This window comes from Carcharodon carcharias, chromosome 11 (assembly GCF_017639515.1).
Source record: "Carcharodon carcharias isolate sCarCar2 chromosome 11, sCarCar2.pri, whole genome shotgun sequence".
NCBI classification, from domain to species: Eukaryota; Metazoa; Chordata; class Chondrichthyes; order Lamniformes; family Lamnidae; genus Carcharodon; species Carcharodon carcharias.
Window position 1 is genome coordinate 149,667,672 of NC_054477.1, and position 12,066 is coordinate 149,679,737.

The 12,066-nt window shown below is 40.5% G+C and overlaps 1 protein-coding gene across 12 annotated transcripts in view; it reads right to left on the bottom strand.

Annotated features, from left to right (window-relative positions):
- The window catches only part of LOC121283974 (LIM domain only protein 7-like), a 222,832-nt gene that overhangs the window by 73,630 nt on the left and 137,136 nt on the right, over positions 1–12,066 (bottom strand). For all 12 annotated transcript variants that reach the window (XM_041198837.1, XM_041198832.1, XM_041198834.1 and 9 more), the window contains exon 6: positions 4,305–4,335. In XM_041198837.1, the coding sequence (XP_041054771.1) occupies positions 4,305–4,335 (31 nt within the window). The remainder of the gene's footprint in view (positions 1–4,304; positions 4,336–12,066) is intronic.

Consider the following 12,066-nt stretch of genomic DNA (forward strand, 5'->3'; position numbering starts at 1 on the left):
GAACATCAGATTCTATGTTATACTACCATCTCAATGGAGGCTACATGCAGCTTATTGGAACTGTAGATTGGAGCTCATTTAAGTATCCTTGTTAATGAATCTCTTGTGCAGTGGACAGTGCATTTCTGAACTAGAGTAAAGGCACTTTACTGGGGCAAAGTTACGGAAGTTAGGCTTTGGACTGACATCTTTGATGAGCATGTAAATACACATCATCTTTTAAGAGTTGTCAGAGAACTAAAGGTTCCCTTCAGAAATACTATACCAAGAAGTGTTATCCAATTAATGCTCTTCACCCGATGCAACAAAGGTTATGCTGATGACCAGCAAAGGTTGTTTTTAGATGATATAGAAAATTTGTGATGAGGATAAGAGGAATTTGCAAGGGTATATAGACAAGTTGAGTGAATGGGCAAAAGCTTGGCAGATGGAGTTTAATGTAGGAAAGTATGGGGTCATGCATCTTGGCAGGAAAAATCAAAAGGCAGACTATTATTTAAATCGGGAGAGACTCCAAAAAAAGTGCAGCACACAGGGATCTGGGTGTTCTTGACACACAAAAAGTTAGCATGCAGGTGCAGCTGGTAATTAAGAAAGCAAATGGAATTTTGGCTTGTATTGCTAGGGGGTTGGAGATAAAAAATAGGGAAGTCTTGTTACAACTGTACAGGGTGTTGGTGAGGCCACACCTGGAGTACTGTGTACAGTTTTGGTCCCGCTATTTAAGAAAAGATACACTGGCATTGGAGGCAGTTTAAAAGAGATTCACTAGGCTGATTCCTGGGATGAAGGTGTTGACTTATCAAGAACGACTAAACAGATTAGGCCTTTATTCATTAGAGTTTAGAAGAATGAGGGGTGATCTTATTGAAACGTACAAGATTCTGAGGAGGCTTTACAGGGTAGATGTGGGGAAGATATCCACTAGTGGGGGAATCTTGAACAAGGGGACATAGTTACACAATAAGGGGACACTCATTTAAAACTGAGATGCAAAGGAATTTCTTCTCTCAGAGGGTAGTGAATGTCTGGAGTTCTCTACACCAGAGGCTAGGTCACTGAAAGTATTTAAACAGGAGATAGATAGATTCTTGAAATATCGGGGAGTTGAGCGTTATGAGGAGCTGGCACAAAGGAGGAGTTGAGGCCTGGGGCAGATCAGCCAAGATCTTATTGAATGGCGGGGCAGGCTTGAGGGGCCGAATGGCCTACTCCTGCTCCTATTTTATTTGTTCTTATGAATGCAAATGAATGTCAGGAACATGATAAATCAAATTCTCTTGCTAAAATGGAGCTAACCTTTATATATCACCACCAGCTATCAAGGCTACAACAACTTGAATTTATATAGTGCCTTTAACATAATATATGTACCAAGGTGCTTCACAAGAGTGTTATCAAAAAGATTTGACGCCAGGCCTTATATTAGGGCAGATGGCCAAAAGCTTAGTCAAGGAGGTAGGTTTTAAGGAATATCTTATAGGAGGAGAGAGGGGTAGGGGGAGATAGACATTTGGGAAGGGAATTCCAGCACTTCGGACCCAGGAAGGCACGGTCACCAATGACTGAGCAATTAAAATCCACAATTCATTATAGTCCTGAGTTGGCAGAGTGCAGGGATCATGAAAGGATGTAGGGCTGGAGGAAGTCATTGAGATAAGGAGAGGCAAGGCCATCGAGGCTTGGACACAAAGGAGAGAATTTCATCAAGGCTTTAGTGGGCTGGAAGCTAATGTAGGTCAGCGGGCACAGGCAGATGGATGAATGGGGCTTGGTGAGAGTTAGGATCAGGGCAGCAGTGTTTTAGATGTGCTCAAGTTTAGAGGGTGCAAGTTGGGAGGCCAGCATTAGAATAACCATAAAATCAAAATACTGTGGATGCTGAAAATCTGAAACAAAAACAAAAATAGCTGGAAATACTCAGCAGGTCTGAGAGCATCTGCGGAGAGGAAGACAGTTAACGTTCTGAATCCGTATGACTCGTCATCAGAACTGAAAAGAAATAGAAATTAGGTGAAATATAAGCTGTTTAAGGGGGGATGGGACAGGTGGAGCTGGATAGAGGGCCAGTGATAGGTGGAGGCAAAGGAGAGATTGCCAAAGATGTCAGAGACATAAGGACAAAAGGGTGTTGACAGTGGAGATATTAGCTAAAGGATGTGCTAATGGTGACATTAAGGGTAGAAAGCAGAATGAGCAAGTGACAGATGGCCCTAGTGCAGGTGGGGTGCGGGGAAGGGATTGAAATAGGCTAAAATGTGGAGATAAAACAATGGATGGAAATAAATTTTAAAATAATAGAAAAAGGTTGGTAAAGAAAAATATATTTTAAGAAAAATTATTGGAAAAAAGGGGATTGGAAAGGGGGTGGGGCTGGAGGAGAGAGTTCATGATCTGAAGTTGTTGAACTCAATGTTAAATCCGGAAGGCTGTAAAAGTGCCTAATCGAAAGATAAGGTGCTGTTCCTCCAGTTTGCACTGAGTTTTACTGGAACATTGCAGCAGGCCAAGGAATAATCATGTTTGGAGGGAACAAAGATATGAGTGAGGGTGTTAGCAGATGAACTGATCAACATGAGCAAAAATAAAACTGACATATTTTGGAGTTGACACGTTTCAGTCAATAACATAAAAATAGATATAACTATCTCTGCAGACAGATTTTACTGTTTGTCATTATAAATTAACATTCAAATATTACAAAGCAAATTAATTGAACTGAAATTTACAGAATTTTTACATCTGGAAAAAAAGTAAACTTTTCATATTTGACACAATACAAATATTTTCAAGTTCTAAAAGAAGTTAATAGTTTACAAATAAGATAGCCCATTTAGACAAAATTAGGTAAAGATACAAAAAAAAAAGATAAAAACAAAAAACTGCGGATGCTGGAAATCCAAAACAAAAACAGAATTACCTGAAAAAACTCAGCAGCATCGGCAGAGAAGAAAAGAGTTGACGTTTCGAGTCCTCATGACCCTTCAACAGAACTGAGTGAATCTTAGGAAAGGGGTGAAATATAAGCTGGTTTGAGATGTGTGTGTGTGTGTGTGTGTGTGTGTGTGTGGTGGTTATAGGGACAAGCAATAGGAGCAGATAATCAAAAGATGTCACAGACAAAAGAACACAGAGGTGTTGAAGTTGGTGATATTATCTAAACAAATGTTTAGATAATTTAAACTAATTAAGAATGGATGGTAGGGCACTCAAGGTACAGCTCTAGTGGGGGTGGGGTGGAAAGGCTAGGAGGGCATAAAAGATTTAAAAATAATGAAAATAGGTGGGAAAAGAAAAATCTATATAAATTATTGGAAAAACCAAAAGGAAGGGGGAAGAAACAGAAAGGGGGTGGGGATGGAGGAGGGAGTTCAAGATCTAAAGTTGTTGAATTCAATATTCAGTCCGGAAGGCTGTAAAATGCCTAGTCGGAAGATGAGGTGCTGTTCCTCCAGTTTGTGTTGGGCTTCATTGGAACAATGCAGCAAGCCAAGGACAGACATGTGGGCAAGAGAGCAGGGTGCAGTGTTAAAATGGCAAGTGACAGGGAGGTTTGGGTCATTCTTGCGGACAGACCTCAGGTGTTCTGCAAAGCGGTCGCCCAGTTTACGTTTGGTTTCTCCACATTGCAGTCTCCTCTACATTAGATCACATTCGTTTAGATAATTTCACTACCTTCAACACCTCTGTGTTCTTTTGTCTGTGACATCTTTTGATGATCTGCTCCTATCACTGCTTGCTTGTCCCTACAACCACACAACCTTTCCTAAGATTCACTCAGTTTTGTTGAAGGGTCATGAGGACTCGAAACGTCAACTCTTTTCTTCTCCGCCGATGCTGCCAGACCTGTTGAGTTTTTCCAGGTAATTCTGTTTTTGTTTAGGTAAAGATACACCTATCCCTTATGGGAACCACTTTCCATTCAACACTTGCTTTGTCACAATCTATTTGAAACAGAATACATTCCTGCTTTCGAATTGACAGGCCATTGAAGATTGAGAAATCATCCTCCATTGTCGTTTGTTCCAATTAGACAAGTAGCTCCAAAATCAACACAGGAGCAAATAATGTGGGCAGACAAGTAGTGATAACTCGTGTCAATGCCACAGGCCTGGACTGACACTGAACTCCAAACATGGTTTAGCTTAAACACATATCAGGACAAGTGGCAACCTGACACTGAAGTAAATTTAAAAAACATCAGAATAGGAACAAAAATCTTGTATTTTCAAAATAAATAAATGTAAAATACAATTTGTGACAGAAAGCATGCCGGAGCTAATAGTAAACAGAAAATCACTTACATTTTTTAGCCTCCTCTGGTTTTCTTCACGCCTGCAGAGGTTAAAATAATCTAGTCAGGATTAAGTCTAGTTCAAAATGCATTTCGCTTAAAATCTATTCCAATTTTTAATCACCTATTCGTTCATCTACAAAGGAGCAACAATACAACTGTGCTCTCTACCCTGGTGTTACAAAGGTTAGTTGAATCTGTGAGCTCTTGCAGGGTAGCACAGCAATCATTTACCAGAAAGAAATGTTGGCAGGGAAGTGTAAAACAAAAATCAGTGAATTGCTCCTTGGTGCACGCCTCATTTCCTTGAGTAAAATGATGGGATTATCTCTGAAGTTAAATCAAGGTGTGCATTATGACACGCGGTTGCTTAACCAGGTCACTTGCTCGGAACTAGTGTGCACCAATAACTATCTAGATTGCTGATCTCGGTGGCTGATGGTTCTTATTTTGCAGCCAACATAATTTTTGCCCAGTCAACACATTGTGCTGATGTATTTTGCTTCAATCTATTCCATTCACTCGCTCACCAGCGTTTATTACAATAAGTCTTCATTAAAAAATATGCGCTAAAAACTCATCTACAAACACGTACAAATTGAGGAGGCATAGGCCATTCAACCCCCTGAACCACCTCTGCCATATTATAAGATGATGGCGAATCGGATTGTAGCCTCTGCTTTCCTGTCTACCCCCTATACCCTTTGGCTCCCTTGCCAGTCAAGAATCTATCCAACTCAGCCTGCCAATGACCCTGCCTCCACTGGGGAAGAGAATTCCACATTCTTCAGAGAAAGAAAAGTCTCATCTCCATCTTAAATGGGAAGCCCCTTTATTTTTAAACTGTGTCCCCTGGTTCTAGTCTCTCCCAAAAGGGGAAATGTCCTTTCAGCATTCCCCCCTATCAAGTCCCCTCAGGATCTTATATATTTCAATAAGATCACCTCTCGTTCTTCTGAATTCCAAAAGGATACAGGCCCAACCTGTCAAACCTTTTCTCAAGACAACACCCGCATCCCAGGAATCAGTCGAGTAAATATTCTTTGCACTGCTTTTAATGCAATTCTATTCTTCCTTACCAAAACTTGTGCAGCTTGGCGTGAAACTCTCTCTCTTTGCATCTCTGAGCAGAGCATTTGATTACAATGGGGAGAATGTTCTCCCCATTGGGGAGAATGTTCTCCCCATTGGGGAGGGTGGTGCGGGAGCAGGCATGGGCATGTGCCCAGCAGATCACCGCCCGTGATCTGCTCGGCACCGCCATTTTACATGGGCGGGCCTGTGACATGCACCCAGAAAGCCCTGAGCGCTCCCCTGTGTGGGCCATGTGGGTGGGGGGGTGGTGATGGGTTCCCTGAGTCGGGGAGTGCGCTCTTTTGCACATGTGCATGAAAGAGCACAGAAATCTCCAAGGCACAGGGTTGCCTCAGTGAGATTAATGCAAGTTTTAAAAATTTTAATAAAAAGGAAGAAAAAAATTTTAGGACATGTCCCCTCATGTGAAACTGTCACATGAGCTGTGACATGTCTATAAATTTTATTAAAATTTTTTATCAAACCTTTAAAAATCTTCATGAAGCCTTATCCCGCTTGTGGATGAGGTTCCATGAAAAATGCGAAGGCCGCCTGGGCTCTTCGCCTGCCCCACAACCTTAAGGTTGGTCGGACAGTTCAGTTTATTGTTTTAGTTAATAGTTAACTGGCCTTAATAGGCCTTTGACAGTTTGGCGGGAGCGCAGCCGACTCGGATGTGCGCCCGCCGAACCAAAGATCTGAGTGATGGGCAGTGAGTTCGGGATGCACGCCCGAGGTCACCGAGCGTCATTTTACACCTCGGCGAGCAGGCCCCATCCCCGCTAATCAAGCCGAAGGTTCTGCCCAATATTGCACCTTAGGTGGATATCCACATTCCTTATAAAGAGACAAAAGAAAACTGAAAACAGTCGCCCTGGGCAGACTGCAATCTTCTCAGCCTGTTCAAGAACGTTAACCGAAGTCTGCGCCCCACTTGAATGCCCTTCCACCCAACTGGGCATTGACTCAAAGGGAAGACATTTTAAACATGCCTCAAAAACAAAGGTGTTTCTGACTAGGGTAAGTTCTGGGACTGACGGTGATGAATTAATGCAGAATACTTGCTATGTTAACTCAACCCAATTCCACTCCGCTGTCAGTCCAAATAACACACCCAAAAAGAATCTTGCCAAACAGTATTCACCATGTAGAATTATGCCTTTTGGGCATTTTATCAGTCTTGTCGAATAGCTCAATTTTTAAAGCAATCCGTCCTGTGGCAAGGCACAACTTGCATTTTTAGATTATTCTGCATGATAAAGCCATCACAGGAGAGTGGAGAAGGACAATGGGCAGAGTGAAATGGGAGAGCAGGAAGACTGGAATGAGAGGGTGAGGCCAGAACGGCTTAAGGAGAACATTTTTGATGGCAAGCAGGGAGGAGGACTTTGGAAGTGAGAATGGCTGAAAGAGCTAGAACCAATGATGAAACAACGAAAAGAGTGAACAAGGAATAGAGGAGTAAATGGTACAGAGTGGGGCATAGGACTGGAAGAGATTGCTGAGGTAGGGTGGTTAAAACTAAGGTGGCATTTGACCGCAAAGATAAGAACTTTGAAATGGATTCCTGGTGATCCATTGGACGGTGAAGTTTGATCAGAAATGCAGTTTGGAAATCAGGGCTTTAGATTGCAGCAATTCAAAGTGGCAGCCCACAACTACCTTCTCAAGGGCAATTAGGGATGAGCAATAAATGTTGGCATGCCAGCAACCCTCACAGCCTATGAAAGAATTTTTAAAACATCAATGTACGAGAAGCGACGTTTTGAATAATTTGCAATTTATGAAGGCTAAAAACAAAGACACCCAGCTTGGAGGTAACAGTCTTAAAAAGATCAAGTCTTAAAAAGTGCTAAAGGAATGGATTAAAATCTCAGCAGTTCTGGGAGAAGAGATGAGTGGACAGTGGGCAGGCTCTTTGATGGTGGAAGGCAGGCAAAGCATGTTTGCAGAATGGATGTTGGGAGAAAATTTAGCTCTGGATCAAACAACATGCAAAAAATTCCCACAACTGGACTTAGCCCTTGATGGCAGCCAGAAAGACTGATGGAGTTAACAGAAGCAGCACTTGATGTAGGTAAAAAAAAAAAGTTTTCCTGGATTGAGCTGGAGGAGATTTTGATCCAAGACCAGATATCAGGTAGGCAATTGATCAGTTAAACAGTGGGCAACTAAAATGGTCAAGCTGTGTATGCTCAGTATTCATGACTTGGTGCTTTCAGTTGAGACCACTAAGCAGCACATACCAACCAGGAAAAGTAAACCAACAATAAGGAACTAGGGTAACTGTCATGACAACATGAGGGCAATGAAGGAGGCCCCATTGGAAAGTGTATAACATGATTGTTGGGACAAGCAATAATGGAAGAGAAAGAAAGAAATCCAACAAAAGTAGAGGCTGGGCAGGCTGGGAGAAGGGAGGGGCAAGGATTTTGAAAGAGATCAGAGAGAGAGAGAGAGATGCAGCTGCAGATAACTTTGATCTTAGGTGGGCAGAGTGCCGGGAGATAATTTAGTAAAGAGACTTTAATCAGAGGGCCAAAAAAGCCAAGTTGAAATCTGGATACGATAACCACAGCATCACCATGGCAGGAAAGGAAGGGAAACAAAATTGAAAGATAACAGAAAAAAAATTGCGACTGATAAGATACAACTTTAGACCTTCTGAAAGGTGCCATTCCCAAGAATAACTGCTGTAATGGAAATTCTTGCCCATAGAATTAAGTGTTAATTATTGATTATCCTAAAGATATTAAAGCATAATTTAACTTGTCCAATTTTTCAGCTCCTATGCTACTTGCAATAAGAAGTTTCATTTTAGTGATTTTACAAGATGAGGAACATTAGTATATTGAAATCGCATATTTCCATTTCAGGTATCAATACCAATGTTAAAGGCTACAGGTTGGCTTTAGCATATTTTGATGAAGGATAGAATTCCCTTTGGACATGAAGAAAGCATTTCCATTGACATTTTCCATTTCCCTGTGCTCTCGGACCTAAATTGTCGATTGGTGGAAAGTGGGAGCAGTTTTGGACTGTCAGCCTATGCAAGTCAGGAATGGGACTTTGGCTGCCCAAACTAGTTATTCCACGTGGGAAGGCAGGCAAGACATTCACACTGTCAAGTTGGCTGCTACAAATGAAAGGCAATTTCTTTTAAGGTACCAACACCTAGTTCATCGATAGGTATATTGCGGACCGCTTGGTATACCTATACCAAATGTCTGATCAAAGGAAGGTCTCCCTCTGGCAGGAAGCTAGAAGTGTCTTTCACCTTAAAATAAATTTCTAGTTTAGGAACCACTGCGTCTAACCAGTAGCAGGAGCAAACATTTCAGATATTAGATTGTGGTTTTCAGGCGATATCAGTGCATGCACTAGACATTCATCTGTAGTCAACATTTTTCAGAAATTACGAATATTCTGGATTTTGATAAGTTTTCAATTTTGGGCATTCATTCTGCATAACATTTGAGAATGCACTTGTTTCATGTAGATATTCATCAAAATTTTGGACTTGTAGAAAACTGGACTTCTCTTATCAATATAAAAACCATTCCTAAGTGCGCAATTTTGAAGCCAGAATATGCTCCTTTTACGATGTGTTTTTACAGAAGGTAACCACTTCCCTTGTTCTGTTTGTTGAACTTTATATAACCAGATGCAACTGTCAACATTCTTTGAGCATATGGCGGATGTTGTCACACAAGTTAGGTTTACAGACAAAAGCTATTTCTCTCAATCATTAAATTGTAATATGAACTGCAAATACTTAAACTCCAGTGCACATAAACAAATCAGCAAGTCTATAACGAGCGAACTGTTCTGTCAGAAAAGGCTTCAGAATGAAAGAAAACTACTTCAATGAATGTCAATTAACATTTTATTCTATTTTCAACGCAATTTTATCTTCTGACAATTCTTTGATAGAAGCTCATTTCTTTTAATATTTCCTTCAAACAGGGAAGGGTTGAACCTTGCTATTACCAAATTTCTGAACTGTTGCTGCTTCAAACACATTTTTAAATGCCTTAGGTATAAGAACATAATTTGTTAATTCCTTGTACACAAGTGCGCTCAGGCCAAATTAATGATACTTAACATAAATAATTAAAATACATCGGTCATAAAGACAACAGTTCAGAAGATTTGATCATTTTGTATATCTAATCATTCAAAACTCTATACCATGCAATAAAACACTTTTTCCACAAAGGAGTGACGCAACTTAGAAGATCAAAGTGATTTACCTGATCTAGAAGTAAATTAAGCCAACATTTCAAATACACAAGTACTTTTAAAGCTCCTCTAAGTTAAAAAACATCACACGTGCTTCATTGAGATATTCCAAGAAGCAAAAAGGGTGTTGGCCAATGGCAAGATCAAAAAGATCTGTGGTTTTAAGGAAGGGTAACAAGGCAGAAGACTGGTTCTAAAACATGAGGCTGAGACAGCTGAAAGCCCAGAAAAGGGAACGGAAGATACAAATGAGGTCACAGTTGAAAGAGTAGAAGGTATGCGTTAGAAACCAGCATGGGAGGAAGCTATTGGTACTTGTACTCATGGGTTAGAAGCCAATGAAAGTTTGGCTCAGTCTAAGTGTGCAGCCAGGGGCTAAAGTGCAGAGATTTTCTGGGGAAGCTGCATGGGACAGCTTTGGTCTTGCTCATGTCAAGTTGTTGGAAGTTATTACTGACCCAGCATTTGATGTTGATTAAGTGGTCAAGGAGTTGGTAGTAAGAGGTAGATCAGCGCACAAGTGTGGGATCATGTCTATGAATGATGACAGAGAAAAGCCAAGGATAGGGGCCTTAGGCCATACTAAAGGAAGCATGAGAAGCCTTTGCAGAAGCCCATGCAGGCTGCGTATGGACAGGTAGAAGTAGAAGCTGACTAGTGAACTAATTAACTTTTTAATTAAACGGTTTTTCACTCAAAATGCTATTTCCAGCATTGCAAATTGTAGTGCCGTCTTTAGAAGCCATATCAAAAGCAGATTGAAATAATGATCATGTTAGGGCAATCTATATGATCTTTCCATAAATAAAGAATCCAAAGACAATATATTATCACAGGTCTTAGAATGTCAGTGCATTCAACTCAGGATTAATATGTAGTTATTAATCAGCAAATATACCACAACACCAGAGTACTTTCTGCATTAAGACTAAATATTGCAATTTTTTTTAATATCACTTACAACAGGATTTGATTTTTCATAGCTATATTTATTTTAAGTGGTTGCTAATTCTCCTTCAAACTTCTATAAAATGATTCTATGGTCAATGCTAATCTTTTAATGCCAATTCCTCCTCCCTTTAAAAGCCAGTCACAAGATGGAATTCCGCAATACAAACTTTGAAGTTTGATAACAAACAAAAAATGCAAGAATTTGGTGAGAAATATTTTTAATTAGTCATTTAAAACACCAACCATTTGAATTGTCGACAACAAACATATATCCGATTTACCTTAAACAAAAAATTCCACTTGAAGATTGGAATTACATTAACACTTCTTGGAGTGTTTGCCGATAGATCACATTTCCTGATAAAATTTCACATTATGAGGCAAGTATAATAAGATTTAAACTTTAAATATTTGTTGTAACTTGTATATATTTATTACATGCTTACGTTAGTTTACAACCTGAGATCTTGCAATCAATCATAACGTTGTCAGGCAGAACCTTAAATTAAAAATGGTCTGACTAAAGCAGTAAATATTGCAATCCTCAAAATAATGGATAGGCTGTGTTCTTCCCTCAATCGGTTCTCCCAAAATTATTATAGGTAAGAAAATATCTACATTACTAAACCAAGCTTACCTTGTCATCATCTCTCAGCCCTTCATCCTCCAAGAGGAACAAGAGCAGTAATGTCAGGAGAGCACCATCACTTCCAAGATACACACCACACTGACTTGCATTGTGAAATGCCATTCCTTATTGTCATTGGATCAAAATCCAGAAATTCCCATCATTGAGCTCTATTACCACATGGACTGCTTTGGTTCAAGGAAAAGACTCACTGCCATCATCACCTCTGGCAAATTTGGAATGGGAATAAATATGATTGAATCTGTTATTGTGAGCATTGCTGGCAAGGCCAGCACTTATCGTCCATCCCTAATTGCCCTTGAGAAGGTGGTGGTGAGCTGCCTTCTTGAACTGATGTAGTCCAAGTGATATAGGTACACCCACTGTGCTGTTAGGGAGTTCCAGGATTTTGATCTAGTGACAGTGAAGGGACAGCGATATGGTTCCAAGTCGGAATACTGTGTGGGTTGGAGGGGAATTTGCAGGTGGTGGTGTCCCCATGCATCTGCTGCCCTTGTCCTTCTAGGTGGTGGAGGTCACAGGTTTGGAAGGTGGTGTTGAAGAGTTGCTGCAATGCATCTTGCAGATGGTATACACGGCTGCCACTGTGCGTTGGTGGTGGAGGGAATGAATGTTTAAGGTGGTGGGTGGGGTGCCAATCAAGCAGGCTGCTTTGTCTATGATGCCCATATCTCAAGAACAGCTTATTAAAATCCCTTCAGAGCTCATAATGAATCATAAAGCAAGTATAGCCCGTTATAAAACACACGTCGCCGACAGTACACTAAAGTCGAATATACTACAGGCTTCAGTCCAAACCTTTAGCATTTGAAGACTATATCCGAGACTGTTTCATATAAACATGGATATAAGTTAG